The 21,698-nt window shown below is 37.4% G+C and overlaps 1 protein-coding gene across 3 annotated transcripts in view; it reads right to left on the reverse strand.

Moving 5' to 3' along the window:
- The window catches only part of rnf24 (ring finger protein 24), a 36,285-nt gene that overhangs the window by 11,943 nt on the left and 2,644 nt on the right, over positions 1-21,698 (reverse strand). Inside the window, exons 2-5 of one of the 3 annotated variants that reach the window (XM_082164940.1) lie at positions 21,247-21,300; positions 9,946-10,095; positions 5,077-5,119; positions 4,827-4,868 (exon numbers count right to left, since the gene is read on the reverse strand). In XM_082164940.1, the coding sequence (XP_082021066.1) occupies positions 4,827-4,868; positions 5,077-5,119; positions 9,946-10,095; positions 21,247-21,263 (252 nt within the window). In that variant the 5' untranslated portion in view covers positions 21,264-21,300. Of the gene's footprint in view, positions 1-4,826; positions 4,869-5,076; positions 5,120-9,945; positions 10,096-17,458; positions 19,536-21,246; positions 21,301-21,698 lie in introns of those variants that run through there. The other 2 variants (XM_082164942.1, XM_082164941.1) reach the window with 2 other exon arrangements.

The raw sequence follows: 21,698 nt of genomic DNA on the forward strand, positions 1-21,698 counted from the left end.
GATCAAGGACAGTTGATAGAGCGGTGTGAGGCTGTATAATTCTGCTCATGAAGTCAGACAGATCACCTTTCTAACTCATGGGGGCTTGAACTTAAAAGCCGAGGCCACATGCTGTGGTCGGACACTCCTTAATTCAATGTAGAATCTAGTGAAGTGAATCTAGTTAAAGGGATTGTTTACCCAAATTCTTTTATTCTGTCATCATTTTCTCACCATCAAGAAGAAAGTGTATTTATTTGTCAGTGGGGAAAAAAAATATTGGACCCTATAGGGACGTCCCGCGTGACGTCACGCCATTTGGAGCAGCCATCTTGACGGAATAGAAAATGCTAAACCACTGGTGATAATACAGCTCGTCGCGAAATATTCATCTATTCTTCTATCATGCCCGAGCGATGCTTTGATACCGATAGCCTGCTAAGCTTGTGTATGCTTTTAATGAAGCTCCGGTGTAGCGTGATGGGAATAAGGTAGCTGTAAATGTCACCGAACTCAATGTCAGGAAGTTTTTCTACACATTTATTGCCTGTAAAAATAACTTGTGGTGCTTCATATGGATCTATGATTCCTAATTCCTTTATCTTCCTCTTGTATATTTCTTTTTGTGATGACATGACGTGAAGAGTTAGCTGACGCCCGCTGTGCTAATAATAGATAGTGGTCAGTGTTCGTCTAAACCAGTGACCGCGACGCTGAAGTGTGTGAGAACAAATGAATAACATCAGTGCGAACCACGAACATTTATTTATTTGGATTAAATATTAAAATTTTAAATATTCTGTGTCATTTTTCAATGTCAATATTTTCATTATTTACATGTTTATGCCCAAAATGCTATAATATTCAATGTAGTTGACTGTCATTCTCCTCTACGTTGTGTACGTTATTGATTAAATAGCCTATTAACATCGTTACGGGCACCTCGCGAGCATTCATTCATTCAACTATTTTAAAAGACTGGAATAAACACCAGCGCACACAAGCAATCTTTTTTTATAGTCAATTTAATAAAAAAATGTAAACCCAACAGGTATGAAATGTCAGAAAGAGAAAAAAAAAAACTGTTAATGGGAAGACGAGCATAGGACTGCTGCAGCTTAGTGGATAAATATATTTAGCCTATTTATTATTCAGATTGCACAGTTGTAAAGAAAATATATTTATAGGAACATTTCAGCAGGCTCAAGATAATTAATACAGTGACCATTATACTATTATATTATTTTAATCAATTCGCAGCCATAAAACATGTGATAATCCGCATTCTCATTATGTAGGTGCGCTGAAGTATTCCGTCAAAATGGCTGACACGCGGCTAGGGGTCACGTGACTGGGAGATCCCTATAGACATATTTGATTTTTTTTTTTTTTTGGGGTCATGCTTTACTAGGTGGCCTTAAAAGGTTAATTCACCCAAAAATGAAAATGCTGTCATTAATTACTCCCCCCTCATGGTGTTCCAAACCCGTAAGACCTTCGTTCATCTTCGGAACACAAATTTATATATTTTTGATGAAATCCGAGAGCTTTCTGATCCCCCATAGACAGCAACGTTATTGCAACTTTCAAGGCCCAGAAAGGTAGTAAAGACGTTGTTTAAATAATGAGCTGGTGTTCTGACGTAGAACCCAGAATCGTTGTACTGTTTACTACGTGAATTGCGTTGGAGATCAGACACAGAACAGAAGAAAGTGTTGAATAAAGTCGTTATTTTTATTTATTTTTTGCGCACAAAAATTATTCTCGTCGCTTCATAACATTACATTTGAACCACTGTAGTCACATGGACTAACTTGATGTCTTTACTACCTTGCTGGGCCTTGAAAGTTACAACGACGCTGCTGCCTATGGAGGGATCAGAAAGCTCTCGGATTTCATCAAAAATATCTTCATTTGTGTTCTGAAGATGAACGAAGGTCTTACGGGTAAGTACTATGGTAAGTACATGTAACAAGGACACTGTAAAATAAAGTGTTACCCGATATACGTATTATGTACATACATGTTGGTGAATTGTAAAGACATTTAAAGTACATTTAATTAGCTTGTAACATTACATTAACACCCAAACCCTTACCCCAGAACCCAACTCTAACCCCTATGATCCTTACACTTATTCCTAAACCTAACCATACCTCAAGCTCATTAGCAGTAAATGTGGGAATTTTCCAGAACAAGATGTAGTTAGTTACACAGTAAATCCATAGTCTTGTAGGTATTTAATGATAGTACATAGTAGTTAAGGCCACCTAGAATAAAGTATGACTTGTGTCTTTAAACACAGTAATATTAGCCTGGTTAAAACCAGACCATTCTCAGTAGTAACTGAGTTATGGTCTGGCAAAGCTCCATAGACAAATCATTTCCAAAGGGGCGTCACCAACGGACGTCGCTCAAATGCCTCTGGGCGCAGTTGGATAGACCTAAAACCAATCAGAGCGATCGTCATCGTGTAAAGCCATATGCTGCGTCCCAATTCGCCTAAGTTACACTACGCCATAAAAGTATGCATACTACTTCGTCATCTTTATCGGACGGATCTGTCGCGTGCATCCTGTCACTTAAACTGCCCTGTCAATCATCGTGTCACAGTTAAAATCCTCTATTAAATCTCATTTAATTTCCTACCGTTTCGGAGAGAAATGTAGTAGCACGTTCATCTGCCAGTGGGTCTTTCATGGAGACTGTCCTCATGTGTTTTCAATTTGAATATAATAAATAATGCATTTAAAAGTTGAACGGACGTCGCTCAAATGCCTTTTGGGCGCAACTGGATAGACCTAAAACCAATCAGAGCGATCGTCATTGTGTAAAGCCCGCCTCAACGTTTCTGATTGGTGCCGCGATTTCTAGGCCATGGAAATGGGCTTGAATGAGCTCTTTGCCAGACTACTTCTCGAGCAAATCTGAATTTGCCAGAAGTTGTCTGGGTTTTCCCAGGCTACAGTAATATGACAGTTTATGATATTTCAGAACCAATTAATTTATGTTGCTCAGGGGTCAAACACTAATTGTGCATGGCTGTGCTAAACATTTGTAACCTCTAACTATGCTAGTGAAAAACGCCCATGCCTGTGGCATACAATCATAACATTGTTTTTGTGTGCACAGAATGGAGAGACCAATCAGCTTGTAGCTCGGCCCCCACCCCTTCCTTCTTGTCTGAGCACATATGCATGTGCAATCCTGAATTACCAGTACAGGCATGGGAAATGTAATATAAATGTATTTTCAGTTTCACAAATGCCCTATGAAACATTGCAAGATTTGTTGACAAATCTCAGTGTTGTTACTGTCAATATTTTTATTTTCATCAATATAAAAAACTGAAACTAAGAAAACTGAGAAATAATGCCTGTAATGTATTTTATGCCTGTATTTTATATTTTATTTAAAATAAAATGAATTGCATATTGTGTCACACTTTAGATTAGGGTCCAATTCTCACTATTAATTAACTATTAATTACATTTTGCCACAATAAACTCATTATTACTGCTTAATAATAGTTAGTTAGGTAGTTGTTAAGTTTAGGTATTGGGTAGGATTAAAGGATGTAGAATATGGTCATACAGAATATGTGCTTTATAAGTACTTATAAACAGCCAAGATCCTGGTAATATGCATGCTAATAAGCAGCAAGTTAATAGTGAGAATTGGACTCTAAACTAAAGTGTTACCCATATCGCGAGATGAACTGTACATTTGCGATATTTCGATAATTTCTATATATCATTCAGCCCTAGAAGGAAACACCTGCAAATGTGGAAATGGTAACATCTTTTGGGGGCGGGGAAAGCAAGTATCAGGCTCATGGATGAAAGTGTTTCCCAAAAGCTATTCGTGAAAAAAGTCAATATCAACTATAAAACCTTGAGTCTGACAAATGAGTGTCATGACTGCTGGCAAAAAAACATGTAGAATACCATAAAAAACTGTGCTTACTGTGCGGATGACATTTGCTTGGCACTTCTTGGGCAGTGCTAACACATTTCAGGCAGTGTTTCAAAAGAAATGACTAATATTAAATCACTGACAGCGCTGTTAATATTAATGACATTTCTAGCACTTCTAGTGTTGGATAAAATACAGTGGCTGTGAGAACTTTGTGTTCTTTACCCAGATAAAATGTTGAACAGAGCTGCTGTTGAACAAACTTGCACCATGCATAAAACTTGCAATTGCTGTTGAATCAAATGCAAATGCAAATAAATAACAAAGCCAGACGTGACACGAGGATGAGCTTTCCAACAAAACATAACTCAGTTCAGCACAACACAATGCTGTCATTTTTTTGCTTAAAGATTACATGGTATCCATGCACATCCACAGCCAGAAGAGAAATATTACTGTTTGGTTAAAATAGCTGCTTGAATATCCAGCTTTAGCCATGAAGCTAAAAATATAACTACCTAAAAGTAGAAACTATTCCTTGACAATGAGCTCTTATTAGAAACCGAAATGGGGAGAGAAGGGCTTCAGGAAATTCCAGGAGAGTTTGAGCTTTCAACATGAGCATTGGTGTCCTCACACCTCAATATTGTCACTACCATTTCATTAGCACTCACATATGAAGTCAGCCTGGCCTATTAGCACTAGCAAAATTATAGTGGTCATGTACGAACTGGTGAAGGTTAAACGTCATATGCTCATGCTATTATTAAACATGAAGAGAGTGAAACTCAAAGATGTCCTTTAAATCTCATATGCCACATATCAGCACATATTTAACCTCTTGCCTGAAACATCAAGTAAATTATTGGCCACACAAAAAAAAAATATGTATAATAATTTCTGCACAGCTGGATGAAAGGAGAATCTCCTACCTCATGCAAGTTTAATTCTTTGACTTTTTCCTTTTGAATAACCTGTAAACGAAAAAAAAAAAAAACGTAATTAGTAATTAATATATTTAGAGTAAGACTCTAGAGTATCACAATTTGGAGATTCTATAACCGAAACTTTTGAAATTGCATGAAAAAGTAACAGAAACCCTCACATTCACACCCAATTTGAATCATGCAGTAAATAATGTACATTTATACACTATAGTAACGTGTTTGAATAGCAGCTTACCTGCTTGTATGCATAGAGCTCTTTGTGTGCCTGGTGCCGTAACCTAGGCAAAAGAAATCTTTGTTTTAGTTCAGAGAGTGACAACATTTTCAACATTTTGTTGGAGAGACAATCATGATACCAAACTATATACAAACAAAGGCCAACATCATTGAGTTACACCATGATACTAAACACAGACCATTTTAAATTCCAATGGGTTTTGTTGGGTGTCAAAAATGCATTGTGCTTCTGGACCTCTGTTTATATATTCCAGCTGTATGGTCAACCCACGCCTGGATCTTATTTTTCAGTCACAATTTGACAAATTGTAGCCTTCAGTCCCCATAAGGCATAACTTTAGCTGTGCTGATCATTTAAAAAGCTTAAAAAATAAAATAAAAACTGATTCACATATTTCATATAAAGTGTATTTTGATGTGTTGCTAAGTTACATTTTTCACTGAATGCCACAAAAGTATAAATTCTATCCACTACATTTGAGCTTAATCACAAAATCAATCTGCTAAATACATTGCCATCCACTTTCAAATGACTTTTCACGTCTCGTTTTAATAAAAAAAAATACTTCCTCTCCTTTGACATTGGCTGCGTCCAGTTCTAGCAGTGCTTTGAGCTGCCTTGGTATGTTTAAACTATCTTTAGAGTCTTTCAGGGTGATTTAGGTCTTGTATTGTCTCATTAAGCTTGACCAGACTTTAACAGCCTGTCTGAACCAAACTGCCCAGGCATTACCCACTCACACCGCTGCAATGCTTTACTGAGTGTGACTGTCAGACCGGTGCCAGACCCTTTAAAATTACTATATACAGATACTCTTGGCATGAACTCAAGGAATGGAGGCAGCCAAGCAATGAACAGTCTACATTGAACACTATTTTGATCTTGAGCAAGTGGGTGTGTCACAGAGAGAGAGAGAGAGAGAGAGAGAGAGAGAGAGAGAGAGAGAGAGAGAGAGAGAGAGAGAGAACCTTGATGGAAAATAACTGGAATGTGTCAGGCATGATGGAAGAGTCTCTAGTGTAAGAAAAAGGCTATTTAAGGAAAACCAGCAAACGCTATACACTATGTTTAGCCTCAAGCTTATTTTATGTTCGGGTTGTTAGAACATTAGTAATAGTCCAGTAATAGTAGCTTTAGAAGACATTCATCTTGGCCTTTTATGATTGTTTGTTTTTCTGAAACCCTTTATATTAAATTATATGGAAGCTATGACAATTAATTCAGCAACAACAACAACAACAAACAACAATATTTCAGATCTGACCAATATTACTTCCTGTACAAAGGAAAGGCACAAGTTAACGCAACATACAATATTGCAGTATCTTACAATCACATCCAGAAATTAATATAGTTCATCAAAGATAAGATTTATACAGAAAAGTCTCAAGGGAAAAGAGAGTTGGATAGATGTGTGGAAAAAAATGAGAGAAGCTGACATTCCAAAAGAGACCAGCAGATAAAGGAGCAGATACTCCCTTTGGAGGAATTTAGAGGTGAGGAAGAGTGATTTATAGGTACTTCGGGACATTTTTTTGTGATTTGTACTCATCAATATGCAACAACAAACCACTAATGTTGATGTCTAAAAAGGCCTGTGTCATGAGTAAGACATTGCAAAATACACGGGTGCAACACACCCGTCTAGCGCAGTGGAATGCAAAAAAAAGTTCTGTGTGAACGGCCCCTAAAGTCTGTTGTGGTCGAATGAAAGTAGTCATCATGGACTATTCATTTTTCAAAGCAAAAGTATGATCACCACGTGAAGGGATTGCAAAATATTAAGATAGTTATGTTGCTAAATCAGCTAGTCATCTTTTAGTCTAGTTCCTGACCTGAGGTGGGCTAGGTCAAGATGAACTGTTGTTTGACAAACTACAGGCAGTCATGATTTCTAACGCACCATTAGGCAGGCGTTACAATTCATCAGGTTGAAAACCAACTTGTGACCATTTCCCTGCATTGTAATATAACTGGTACAGCTATTAATGTCACACTGAGAGCTAAATCTCACACGTGTGTGTGAATTTCGATTTTCTTCCCATGAGGATGACTGTGCCAGACAAACACCCACCCACCCACCCCTTTTCTTCTCTAAGTGTGTGTTCGCCAGTCACAGGGGCATTTCACATTTGTGTGTCGGAGCTGGTGCATGGCTGCTACGTGCGACTGCGTGTGTTTGCTCAGAATCACGATGTCCTTCACAGGTCCACTTGAGCTCACGACTCCCTCATCTTTCACATTGAAAATCCACACAGTCGCACGACTCTACAATCTGGTGGTTCTTGATTCCAGTCTTTGATGTTCATGATAAAATAGCAGTTTAATTCGACAACTAAAGAGGTCAAGAGACCATCTGCACATATCTCAATAATTTCATAAAACGAAAGCATGTGTACACTAAAGTCCCTGCTGGGAAGACCAACTTCGTGCTTGTCTAGCTGGTGGACTGGTGGAGCCAAAACTAGTTAGTTAAGTTAGCTGAAGGAATAGTTTCACCCACAAAGGAAAATTCTGGCATTATTTAATCCCAATTATAATTTCATAACCCATACAACTTAATTTTTTCCCCACATGGAACACAAGGAAACGTTTTTGAATAATGTGCTGGTCGTCTTTTTCAATGCATGCATTTAAAATTACATGGGATTGGAGCGTTCAAGTTTTCAAACTATAAAGGTATGGTAACACTTAACAATAAGGTTTAATTTGTTAATGCATTAACTAATTTGAACTAACAATGAGCAATGCTGTATATTATTACAGAATTTATTAACCTTTATTAATGTTAGTTAATAAAAATGTTCATGTTAGTTCACAGTACATTAACTAATGTTAACAAATGAAAACTTATTGTAAAGTGTTCCCAAAAGTATCTTACTTGTGGTCCATACAATTATATTCCAAATCTTTTGAAGCCTGTTTGGTGTAGAAAAGGCTGAAATGTAAGTCTATATAGTCAGCGGTTAAGCACAGTGGCCATGTCAGACTGAGTATTTGTCATTTTGGACTTGACATTCCCAGTCCTTAGAAGAGAGTCATATAGGTTAGGAATGAAAGGAGTTTAAATAAATTTCCATTTTTTGGCTGAACTAGTCCAGTAAGAAGCCTGTTGCGGACACAAGCTCAGATATCCAATGCTGGAGACCAGCATTCAAAACACAGCATATATTGGTCTTCTCAGTAGGGACATCTCCATCCTGTCAAAAGCAATTGTTAAATGTAAAAAGCTGAGAATAAGCACTCCAGCCTCTTGCCTATTGTTTCAATGATGCTGAAGGTACTGTATATATCGAGGTGAAAAATAGCTTGCTAAAAATATAATGAAAAATGCAGCTAGGTAGAATGATAGCCTACTATTTCGGTACTTGCTGAAATTGCAATTGTTGTCATCTCCATTCTCGTCTGCTGGTTTTCAGATGTACAGTGGCCCTACTGTACCTAACAAACATATTTTTGTGAAAAACGTGCTTGTGCAGTCATCTAAAACAAATGCAAGTTATGTTGACGTTTTGTTATTTAATGCAATGATGTTAATGAATTTTAAGTGTGCCTAAATTGTCCAAATAGTTTTCAGGGCAATTGTATGCGTGTTTTTGTAATGGGGGCATAACAAATGCTTGCTGGTTAATTCATTGAGGAAGTTATGAATATTTGTGATCTACTGTAATGCAAGGGAGACTGCATCTTCAGAAGTCTGGAATCTGGGTTAAATACAAACTCTTTTTATAGATGATTTGGTAATCTGACAGTTTTTCATTCAAGAATCCAGTGTTTTCATTGTTGAGACTAATAATATAAGACTATAAAGGCTACCAATACATGTACAGATTTGAAAATACAGTAAGGGGGAGACAAAGTCAAATAAAGTTATTGAGCAGCTCCTGTAAAGTTCAACCTAACCTTCTCATGAAAAGCTTTGTTAGTGCATCGAACATGCACATAAAAACCATTTCAGGCACAAGTAATCAGGATCTTTCTTCAAAATGCCATACAGTTGCCTTGTTGTCCAGATTATTGTTTTTTAAGGAATGCTGCATTGCAGTGGAGCTGTTCATGAGCATGTAAAGACATGGTTTGCAGACCAACCTTGAAGGCTAATTTGCCATGGGCTCCCAATGGAATTTATAGTTTAAACAAATTTCCATTACGGTATGACTATGTGTAATTTATGTCGTAAATCAAATCAGGAAAGTCTGTTCAAGTAAATGTTAACCGCAGGCCTTATTTTACTCATAAATCCAAAACTAAATCCAAATTTCCTGAGGGAATCCATGGCTTAACAAGGCTAATTCTAAGACTAAAAGTGAACATCCCTATTATATATCGAGGAATTCAATGAAGTTGCTCATTTATCCCTACCCTATTAGTGGGCAGCCACTAATAATTAAAGCATGGCTCTGAAATTCAGAGTTGGTTCAGCCTTCAAAGTGAGCATGATAAAAGCTGCCCCACATGGAATGGACACGGTGTGAAGATGAAAGGGAACATCTCTGTTCCACCACCATCTGTCAGCTCTCCTCTATCCTCTCATAGAAGTCTTTTAAACTCCCTTCCATTTTCCGTTTTACCTTTGGGCATTGGTGCATTCAACAGTTGTCTAGATAAACATCAGTGCACCGTGGTTCCAACAACACCCACTTGCACATACTGGGTTGATTGCATTTTTCAAGAATTTCCTAACAAATCATGATGCAAATTACACTTAATTGTGTTAGGCTACAAAACGGAAGTGTTTAGGGATTAGATCAAGACATTCAAACCCTGTAACTGACTGAAGAGGATAAATAAGCAAATGTATGGCATTTTGAGGCTTGTTCAAACACATTCTGCTGCCGCACACATAGAAAAGCCAGGTGGTCTTACCGAATCAGGTAGCAGCAGAAGAGTAGACTGAGGATGAAGACGAAAATGGCTGTCCCAAAGACAACAATGTAGATATTGAGGGGAAGGTTCTGAAACCCTATATTCGGCATCCTGAAAGTGTAATGCTGTAAATCTGAGGTCATGGATAACCTGGTCAGAGAACGAAAGAGAAGAGAGACAAAGAAACATCAGAGAGAGGCTCATTGATCACAACATTAAGTGCTAGTGTAAATGCTAGCAGACCACATGCCCATTAGTCCACCTAAAATCGCAAAAGAAAATAATCACCCTTTCTGCCGATGCACGTATAAGCGTATGTTCTCATCAATATGATTGTGATTTGATATGTGGCTTGGCTTGATTTCTAGACTGTTTCCACAACAACTGCGTATTATACCCAACAACAAACCAATGAATAAACTCATTAATGCCTTAAATTGTGCATTGGGCAGTGCATGTAATATTCCAGTGGAGAGAGCTTGAGAACATTGGTCCTGCAGGAGCCATTAAGCAATACCCACACTGTCTATCTGTGGGAAATTAGTGTTAACTAATCTACTGAGAGTCAGCTCAGCTTTGATTTAGTCTTTTATGAGCATGTTTTTTATATATTTAATATATTCATTTTCTGACTGGAAAAATAACTCAAAATAAACCCTTCAAAATTGCTAACAGAAAGATGAAAAACTTTTCTTGCCAAATCTTAAATTCAGGAATGGTTCAGGAATTCAGTACAGTCACACTAGAAAGTATTTTGGGCACTTAGAATTTAAATTATAATGTATAAAAAAAACGAAATGTCAAACAAAATGACATTACATTAAAAGAAAGTAAAACAAAAAAGAAGGCCACTGCTTTTTTCCAACATTGTGAGGACCAAATGTTTCAAAAAATTATTTTTCTAATATTTATATTGTTATTTTTTTCTGACTGTTAACAGTAGTTTCATATTTATGGAGTGATAAAATGAGCTATTCAAAATCCCCTCAGTAAAATATTTCTGTTCTGAAAATGTATGGAAATTAGTGCATTTAATTAGATAATAGGATACTACTTACTACTTGCTAAATAAAATCTTGATTTAAGAACAACTGGGCTCAATAGCAGATCGCCACCACTATTATGACTATTACAAAAAATGTGTGTCTGTGTGTGCATGGGTCTTTGTTTATTTATGCGTGTGAGAGTAAGAGATTTCACTGGGCATTCAGGATGTTACTCCCCCCCCCCCCCCCCCGCCAATACGGGCATGTCTGGGCATGCCTTTAGGATAAAACTCAAGTAAAGCCACATGTGAGACTGTGTGTGTAAACAAAGGGGGAGGTACTAGAGAATCACTGTGTGACATAACATCACAACACAGCTGGGTGTTATCCATCATACTTTGTTCTCACAGACATACTTGGAGCTTTACTCTCCCTATAAACATTTGATATCCTGGACCTGTCTGAATGTGAGGGCCTTTGACACATTCAGAAGCGCTCCCACTTTCACCCAGATTCTTGACCACAAACAGATTGTTTACTTTCCTTCTCCGTCTCATTACAGCATGCAAAGCTTTTTGACAGATGAGGGTAAATATCCAAACAGAAAATCAATGATCAGCTGGCTTAACACAAACTCTGTTATTTCAATAACAACATCCCTCACTCTTACCAATAGGCTTACTAGTAAACAGTACTGTTTTATTGGCTAGGTTGGAGGATTGAACCTGTCTAGTCCATGATGCCATTTTGCCTCTGTGGCAAAATACGGTTCACTGCTCTTCCCATTCCATTATCTTGCTTTACAAGCATTAATCGTCTGAGCTATAGTGGCCCGGTTTATGTCACATATCCCAAACATACAGGCTTATTGACATTTTAATGCCCTCAAACACAATGATACATGTCCTTTGGAAAACTCCACAAGTTCAGGACATGGAAAAGAATCCGGAAGGACCTACATATTAAAAGAATGAGGGGGTTGGGTTCAAGACTGGGAGAGGCTCCGCTGGCTGCAGGCAATTACTTTTCCTTCTTTTAAGTGTCTTTTGGCACTAAGTGTCATTTGGGAAAAGAAGGAATTTATTCATTTTAATGTTGCTGAATGATTACTTGCTAACAAAAGAAATCACTTTTTTTTTTATCTAACAAAAAGAATAAAACTTTCAACCAGCTCTGCCAATAATAAAAAATAAAATAATAAAAAATAACCTAAAACAGCAGCCTCTGTAACATATTCAACAAAACACTGCAGTCATTATGCGGCCCATGCGACAAAACTGGGCAAAGTATCTGCTAGTATGAGAAAAAGTATACTCTACTGTTCAAATGTTTGAGGTCTCGAGGATATTTCAGATAAAATATCTTACAGAACTGTATTGAATATTTGCACCAACGTATCTGTTTTGACTGGTGAAACATTAACCTGAACAAACAAATAGAGAGCTAAAAATTAAGCTAAGATTCTCTATATACTAAGATTCTCAGTATCAGGCAAGGTATTCATTGCTGATAATAAGTGAGCAAAAACGGTTTCAACTACTTCTAATTGGTTTGGCTCCAATTTAAAGAAGGGTCAAAGTCAGGCAACAGTGAGCTGCTCAGAGACAAGGAGACAAAGTATGCATTTGTTAAAACATCAATTTCACCCCAGTTAACAATCACAGCATTCCAAGTTAAATTTGTGTTTATCAACCATAATGAGGGCAAACTGAGTACACTAATGGTTTTGGATAGGTAAAAAAAAAATCCCCCACAATCATTAGGTGAACTGATGTTGAAATTCTGGGCCAATATCAATAATAACCAATAATCAACAGCTCGTTGTGACCGATACAATAGCCAATACTTTTACTTTACTTTATGAAATATGATCATAATAATCAAATTGGAATTGGTAAAAGCATCATGCAGATCAGACAGTCGTGTCATGTATTGTTGAAAAGGTCTCATCACTGAGAAACTGAAAAGCAAAATAAGCAATTTATGAGTTCAAATACTGTGCTGTAATTCCATTTTTGTTATCAGTATAAATAAATATGATTTATCCAGTAATTGCACATATCTGCTGCTGTTTCAAACACAGTTACTTTTTTACCTAGCAAACTGAAGTAATAAAACAATTTAATGAATGTAGTCACAGTATTGTTTTCATCCGTTTTCATCATTTCAAACTAATTTCTGCACGTATTGTCTGCGCTGTTGCTTTCCTTGTCCAATTTTGCTTTGGTATGAGTTTGTTCCAGCAAGAAAAAAGATAAACCCATTCAAACAAAACTGGCTCTCGCACATAGCTTTTCTCCAAATGTGATCCTCTGATTCAAAGAAAATGTTTCTTAAATGAGCAGTACACATCTTTCCTTCCTGCCTCATTCTCGATGGTCAAAGTAAGAAAGTTTTGTAACTTTCATGAACCCTTGTCTGCTAAGGGAATCTCCAATAGTGAGCCGATCAGATGGTCTAAAAGCATGTCAACTTCTCAAAAGTGAGAAGAGGGAAAGCTTGCAGAGGTCGCAACAGGGACACCGTGAAGGAAACCTCCTTGTATACCGGAGTGACAGTTTCACACACCAACTTCTGCTGGGCAAGAGAGTCTCAGACACCAAATGTTATCCCGGGAGCCACTGTCCTGCTGTGGAAAACAACCCAAAATTCAAAGGTTTTTTTTGAAGTGTCTGCCAGGCCATTGCTACCATCCAAAAAGAAGGGAAGTAAAACTTAACAGCTTCTTTTTTTGATCTTCTATACCACAGGGTGCAATATCAAGTCCCTTTTCACCCCTACTTCCCATTATGTCACCGAACTGACCAGACAAGGTCATTCTGCAATGCTCAGCTTGCCGTTACAACACTGCCAAATGGTATTTTTACCTCCACTGAGGAGGAAAAGCATTTCAATAGCGCATTGAGTCACTCTCAGAGCTGAGAGGAAGTGCAGAGTAAAACCGAGTGGCCCTTACTTATTCAAAATTTGTTGTGTTTTACAATCCTTAATATACTGAGATGGGTTATAAAAAGAAAGCTCTTAAACCTAAAAGAGGATTCTGACTATACACAATGATTCACTCACAGTGAACCATGTGCACTTAAGCAGTAAAGCACTTTTTTGGTTTTAATAAAACAAAGCAACAAAACCTACTCTATAGGGCCCTATTCGCCATCTACTTTGTTTCCCTTCAGCTTCAGGGTAAACCAAGTAGTGAGAAGTGTCCAAAAAGGCTCAATAGCCCAACTGGTGCACTTGAACTATAACAAAGTACTGAAAGGACCCTTGTTAAAGGAAAAAAAAGAACTCGAAAACAATATTGGAGTAATGCAGTGAGATCCAGTCAGACGGAGAAGTGATGAACAAGTATTTATAAGTAAAAAATAAAATGAATAATACAAATAATAGAACAATGAATATTTAGATAGGCCTAATCAGCATTTAATAGTAAACAACATAACAATAAACAAGTCTTTAACCAAATATCTCTGAGTACAATAATATTGCCAGAAGAGTAAAGGAGCAGAAGAAGGGCTTTTCTTCTGCCAAGTGAGATGCAGGAGCAAGAGTGAGCCAGAGATGTAGGAACTCTGCAAACATTTGCACATAGGTCCAAGGTCAGAAAATATCATTTCTAAGATTCAGCTCTGATCTCTTGGTATTACATAATGCAAATGTGGTTGAACATTGTGGTTTTACCACCCAAGAAGCAAAAAGAGCCAAAAAAGTATTTTCATCATGTCTAGACTTTATGCAAATACGGCTATACCTTAATTCCAAGTAAGATAACCAATTCATGCGAATTTGATATTAGACAAGATACCACACTTCACAGAAAACAGAAATAAAATAGCATGTCTCAGCTTTTGGAGAAGTATCAACTAAATGTTCTTGTCTGTTGTTCTACATCTTCCCTCTCTTTATATATACATATACATATATATACTATGTATATATACATTATTACATAAGATCATAGGGCAAAATGTCACATTCCAATTTATGCACGTTAGCTAAGCTCTAATCGTAATTCCAAACCTACTGTTCTCCGATGTGAACAATATAGTATCCCAGACAACAGAGGAAAAGCCAAGCTAGCACATCCCACCAGCAGAGTGGGTAAAAAATGCTGTGCGTTCATCGCATACATTGAATTCTCCCAGCTGAAGTCAATGCAGGCCTTGTGTCAAAGTCAAAGTATCTGTCTGGTCATCATTCACATCTGTAGGTCCGGTCACAACTGGTATTTATCCAATGCTAAATCGACATAGTGACACTTTCAGTGCACCCATGACATCTGTCTGGGGAAAATGTATGTAAGGTTCACTCAAGGTGGCACTGGTTTTAAATGATCTAGCATTAAGATACAATTTCGTTTCAGAGTTCAGTAAAAAGAGAAAAGTTGAGGAGGCTGCTAGCTTTAAATGTAATGCAGGGTTTTATGTACAAAGTTTAGAAATATATTCTAAAACATCGAAACATCGGTATTTACTGGGACAATTAGTTAACTTCAAATGTCCGTGCCTTTAAACTGAATGATATTTTTCAAGTATAGCTAGTCAAACTGAATAATAGCTATTCAGCCAGCTAACAATTATTCAGCGTTTGAGTTCACATAATTGGATAGACTAGGCTATGTTTCACAATTACTTTTAACCAGTTGTCATTTAGCAGATTATTTATCTGTTCAGGTTTAAAACCAAACCACCAGGCCACACCAGCCAACATGGTTTACAAGAGAAGAGCTGTAATTTATGATCAATTCCATTAAAGACAGAACAAAAAAAAACTATGTTTGACCACAATCATATTACTGTTTTCTGGAAAAGTCTTTACTATGTACAAGGTCATCCTATATATAAAAGCTGGAAATTGTGTAAACCCAAGTAAATTTCCATGTTTGTTACCAGTAAGAGCAAAAAACAAAAAAAAACCTTCTGAGGTTAAAAAAACACCAGGTTATTTGGGGAATAGAATATAAGATACTTTCTCTTTCTCTGTCTTTAAGCTACTTTCTCTTTCTCTGTCTTTAAGCTACTTTCTCTTTCTCTGTCTTTAAACTATACCAAGACAATTCTCCATACACAGGAAATGCAACTTTCTGACATTTAACTTTACTTTCAAATGTGCTCATGAGTCATGTCTCACTTTGACGCTCAACACAGACGCAAAAGGAAGCATTTATTGCTGTAAAGATAATAATTACACACTCTATGCACAACCCTGATTGCTAAAGTGTTTGCATAGCCAGTGATTCAGTGAAACCTAGTGAGGCAGACCATCAGCACACACCTTTATAATGACCTCTCTTACGTTGTCTGGCAGCTAAGGACCCAGTGGCATACTTTAATGCAGATATTTCACACATCCATTGAGTGGCCCAATCTTATTATAGGCCCTATATATAAATTACATTAAAATGTCAACATTTGAACCTAAGGCAGCATTCTAACTGCCTTTCAGGATCAAAATAAGTGCTTTGCATGTCACACCATAGTGCTCTTTACATGTTATTCACAGGAATCACTCAACTCACAATTGATTCCAATAGAGTTTGACATCAGCATGTCACCAAGCTAATAGTGCAATACTCATGCATACATGCATAGCTCAAGACAAATATTGGACATACTGGATATATACTTCAAGAGAAATCCAAGAAAAAACTGATGTGATGTCATTTTGAAACAAATCAGACCAAAACGAAGTTCGTTTGGAGTAAATTTGGGGATTTCGAAACAGTCTGCCAAAGCTAACTTTCTAGAAAAGTGTCCTTTTCAAAGTGCATTTTTGGTATTGCCTTCTATGTAGGATCCTTGATTCTTAGATCTGGAAAAAAAAATCAGTATACTGTGGTCATCTAGCTTTTTTTGCATCAAACCAATAATGTACCTATAATTTCCTAAAATATTAGGAAGAAAGACATTAGATTACTTTTGTAACAAAGATAAACTATAATTTTTCCGCTACGTAAACTATTTAAGACAGTAAAATCCATTCAACAAAACAAGATAAATAATGACACATTATGAGAAATAACTACTCATAATGACACCACCCTTCGACAACATGACACACTTGTGTAACTCCCATAAAAATCGATATGCCACACTCATGAATACTTGCTTTTATAACCCACCTATGCTAATAGCTAAAACTCATATTTCCTCATGGGAACACGCTCAAGGAGAAAGACGACTCCTCACAGAGTACTTCTGGGAATCTTCCATCATAGGGAGGGTAGTTGTTACCCCCCACCATCAAAGGAGGAGCTCAATATCTCAAGGCTTCAGAACTGTAAAACAGTGTTTTTTTTTTCTTTCTGTCAACATGCCCCTACTGAGCATAATTGGGTAATCGTTCCCTTTTAACAAACACTTGGACTCCAAACATGATTAATAGGGCTATATTAGGAATATTAGTTTGGATATTTATAATCCCTGATGACTGTCAGTAAAAAGGGGCGTTGGAAAGCAAAATTATTATGCAATGCACACGATTCTGCGGAAAAAAAAAGAACGAAAAAAAAAGTATAGTCTACTGACCGTTAAGGGCTGAGAAAGTTGAATTGCTCAATATCCTTCTATTCACTGGAGACCTTTAAAACAGGAACATGCTTTGCCAGAAGTTGAGACCTTAGATTGTTTTCTTTTTTATCATCATTTGTCTATTTTTCGTGTCTGGAAAAAGCTCTGTTTGCACTCTTTCACAACAAAGTCCCAAGCCAATTTCCAGCGGCTTGTGGCAAGCCCCTGCACCAGAACAAAGGCTGCTGTCTGAATCTGAAGTGGAAATTTCCACTGAGCCTTGAGCCCTGGCTATCCCAGTTGCACATTTGAAACTTAATATTACAACAAAACTAGAGGGCCTCCAGTTTTGCAAGGGGAGTGGTGTGGGTCCTGACAGTGTCTGTGCCAGGTTAGTGAGAATATGTGGTCATGAGTTTAATATCTCTTCTTACATATAGTACCCAACAAGATTTGATGGTCTTGCAGAACTGTCAACAGTAGCAGTCAAAATCACAATTATGCCAAAAAAACAACAACTTGAAATTACAAAGCTTGCTTTCAAAAGGCTTCAACTCAGCTCAAGAGAATAATAGATAGTCAGACAGTGACTTCTAACATCAGCATAAACAAACACTTTTCTTATCAGTGTGATGAATAAATCTACTCTTTCACTATTTTCCCCGTTATTCAATCCAAAATGATGGCGCTTCTTTGGCCCTGTTTAAACCTGGTATTAAGATACGTTTTTGTCGATCAGATCACAAGTAGATGAGACAGACACATTCCCGTTTACATCTGGTGTTTTTTAATCTGTGTCTTTTGTCCACTTTCAACCACTTCTGTCCTGAGTTCGTTTGAGGGGAGGGTCTATGGACGGGTAAATGTATGGGCTTTAACAATGTTGAGAGAACATTGTGCTTGATATGTATTTTTTTTAAATCTTCAAATCAAATATCTTGATTTGCCGACAAAGTTTAAATTCTGTCTGGCCAGCCTTTCCCATGATGTTTACGCATAGGTCAGTAGGTGGAGAGTAGGCGATCTTCTGATGCTGTTCGAACGCATTCGACTTCACTACGAAAGCAATCCGGTTTAATACATTTTCGAAGTACTCAGGGTAATTCCGAGCTCAGAGCCCTCCGCCCGGACAGCACGCCAAATACACATAATCTTTACTCTGTTTAATTTGATGTGTGAACTCGTGAAGTTTTAGACCCTGTTTATACCTGTATTTAGCGCCGTCCACTTGTGATTTGATCGACCAAAACACATCTTAATACAAGGTGTAAACAGGACCTTTGAGCAACTCTAACTTGCAGAGTTGAAAACTCACAAAGCTTGAGATTAATCAAGATACCTTGCAATTTTTAAATAACAAAAATTAACCACACAACACATATAGAATTTATGTACATGTACATGTCATCCTATTAATGTGGACATTGCTTTGTAAAAGAAACCTTTGCCACAAAGTTACACAGTATATACTACCATTCAATATTTTGGTATAAGATTTAGGATTAAGAATAATTAAGATTTTAAGGAATTACTTTTATATAAGTAAGGACACATTAAATTAATCAAAAGTGGCAGTCCTTTTAAACTTTTTATTCATCAAAGAATCCTAAAGAAATGAATCATGGTGTTCACAAAAACAAATATTAAGCAGTGTTTGTGGACAGTGAGATTACTTTCACACTGGCAGTCTAGTTCAAAACGCGGCACGGTTCTCATGAAAAATTGGTAATGTGTAAGCTGTCATGCGGACCTGGGAGCGCACCGTGGTACTGAACGCCAAAGAGTAGGAGGTGGTTTGAGCTCGGATGCACTGGAACTGTGGTAGGATTCCTACAGTAAAGCAAGTGTCATTCACTCTGCTGCGCATAATAGGACCAAATGAATAACAAAAAACTATTTATTGACACGTGTCCTGTTTTCTATCATGCGCCATGCACTTTTGTGATGACGTAGGATGAACGCAAATGCACCAGGGTTCAATAGAATCAAGTGAGCGTGAAACCAAACCAACGCTGCGGGGGCTTCGGTCTTGTGCTGAATTATTACCCCACCTCGTTGAGGCTGCTACCTGGTTGCCTAATCCATACCCTAGCCAGCCCACGTTTTTTACCTAAAAATTAAAACTTTTTATGCATTTTGGCCGTTCATTTACACAACAATGGCATTTTGGGGGCCTGAAAACACAAGCTTTTGAAAACTGGTTTTAAAGTGCAAGTTTTTGAAAACGATACCGTTATCGTCTCCAAGTAATCTACAAAAACGTGAATTAGTGAAAACAGAGACGTAATGCGAATGCGTATTACATGTTCAGTCTATAGACCTTATTCACAGCAGCGCCATCTTTGATTTTTAACGGGAATGAAAGCGAGGCTACGAGAGATAGACATACATCTGTTCAGTGGGTTGTACTGTTATTTAATGTGTTTTTGGGTTGTTCTGCTGACAATTAACACTGCAAAAATATTTTTCCTAGGAATTTCAGTAGACAAAAAGTTGAAAATTAAAAGTGATCTAGGAGTTTTGTACAGCTTTTTTCAGTGGATGCCCTTGAAAACACGGTAAGCCTTGCTTTCCCTCACAGCCTTGCTTTCATACATGTCATGGCGCTACTTTGAATAAGGTCTATAGGCGTGTCGATCTTTCTTTACAAAAGGACCTCGCCAACAACTGGCCTGGAAATTCTGCATTTTTAGTCATTTTCGAAATACACGAAAAAGCAAAGGAAAAACGTTTCCGTTTTTAGTACATTGGGGCGGTTATAACCTGGTGGGGTTCAGAATTCGGCACGACCCCGGGAACAATCACGTTTGGACCAGTGTGAAAGCCCCCTAATACAGTGTTTAATCCAGGGCAATGGTGTTAGTCCAACAGCTAATTAATCCACTTTAGGCAGAAGCAGAGCTGCAGGTGAGGGATTAGACAGGACAGAGAAGAAAAACCAAACCCATATGACTTTATGTCAACCAGCACAAAAGGAAAAACAATGTCATTATCTGCTCCAGAGATGAAAAAAAATGTCATATGGGTGTGGAACAACATGAAGGTGAGTAAACAATGAGAGACTTTTCATTTCAAGGTGAAAGTTAATATGCATTGCCGAGTTGACAAAGCACTGGAAGAGAGAAGATTTATATGTCCAGAAGTAATACTGTACACGCAAACAAATAGCTTAGCTTGCAATAATTCTCTCTAATGCTCTCCTGTGCTGAAAGTGCAATCTGGCTTGTTCTACTGACTTGAGAACAGATCTGCATTTGCTTTTATGAGGGATCTGATGATCCTAAATGAACTAAGAGGGCAAGTGTCCTGTCTTGTGAGCTTAAACGGTAACATGAGATGGTACAAACAAGTTGTAGAAGTGACACCAGCAGCTGTTGCCCCTAATTTACCCTCTCAGACGACATTCCCCACAGGGCTTTCTCATAAACAACTTTGTATTTTGTTTTGCCCTAGTCTTTCTTTTGGTCTTATTTCTCATCTTCTGTTCATCATGTGGCCATGTATATACACAAATAAGCACACAGGTACAGTGTTACTATTACACAAGTATCTTTTCCTACAAAATCAGCATTTCTAAAACAGCACAGAGTGATTTTCTTTCAAAGAGTCTATAAAAAACATACCGGAAATATTGGAGCAACTGTTCATTAAAAAGACTTTGATACAAGACATTATATAGGCGAACGATCTCAGCTGAGTGATCATTCATACGAGAGACAGATTTATTTCCTTTATAATCAATTAACCTTAGATGACCAGACAACTAAGCTATCAAATATGTTGTAAAGCATTATGTTAACACTTACACTGGCAGATATATCATCTTTGTGGATTTTAGGCAGGATTCAGAATTCAGGAGCCTGTAAAACATGATGACTAATTCACATCTGTGTCTTTGAAAGTTATGTAATCTTTTTTTTTTTTTTTTTTTACATAAAAGAGTATTGAGGGGAACAAACATGCAAATCCAGCTGATGACGAATCGCTTCATTATGATGCGTTTACTTTCCACATATTCTACCTGAATAAAACAATTTCCAGACTTATCATTAGAAAGCAATAATTAGGCTTGGAATTAACTACACTTCCCACAAATGACCCATGAGTCATGTCTGGCATGTGTAAGACTATTCATAAGATTCAAGTACGACTCGAAGACAGGCTAATATCAGTTCAGCAGCTCATTTGCATGTTAAGTAACCTCAAAGTTAGCAAAGCTGAATATTTGTTAGTCATATAAGCATACAGTAACATACAA

Source organism: Leuciscus leuciscus (genome assembly GCF_965113295.1).
Source record: "Leuciscus leuciscus genome assembly, chromosome: 3".
Lineage (NCBI taxonomy): Eukaryota > Metazoa > Chordata > Actinopteri > Cypriniformes > Leuciscidae > Leuciscus > Leuciscus leuciscus.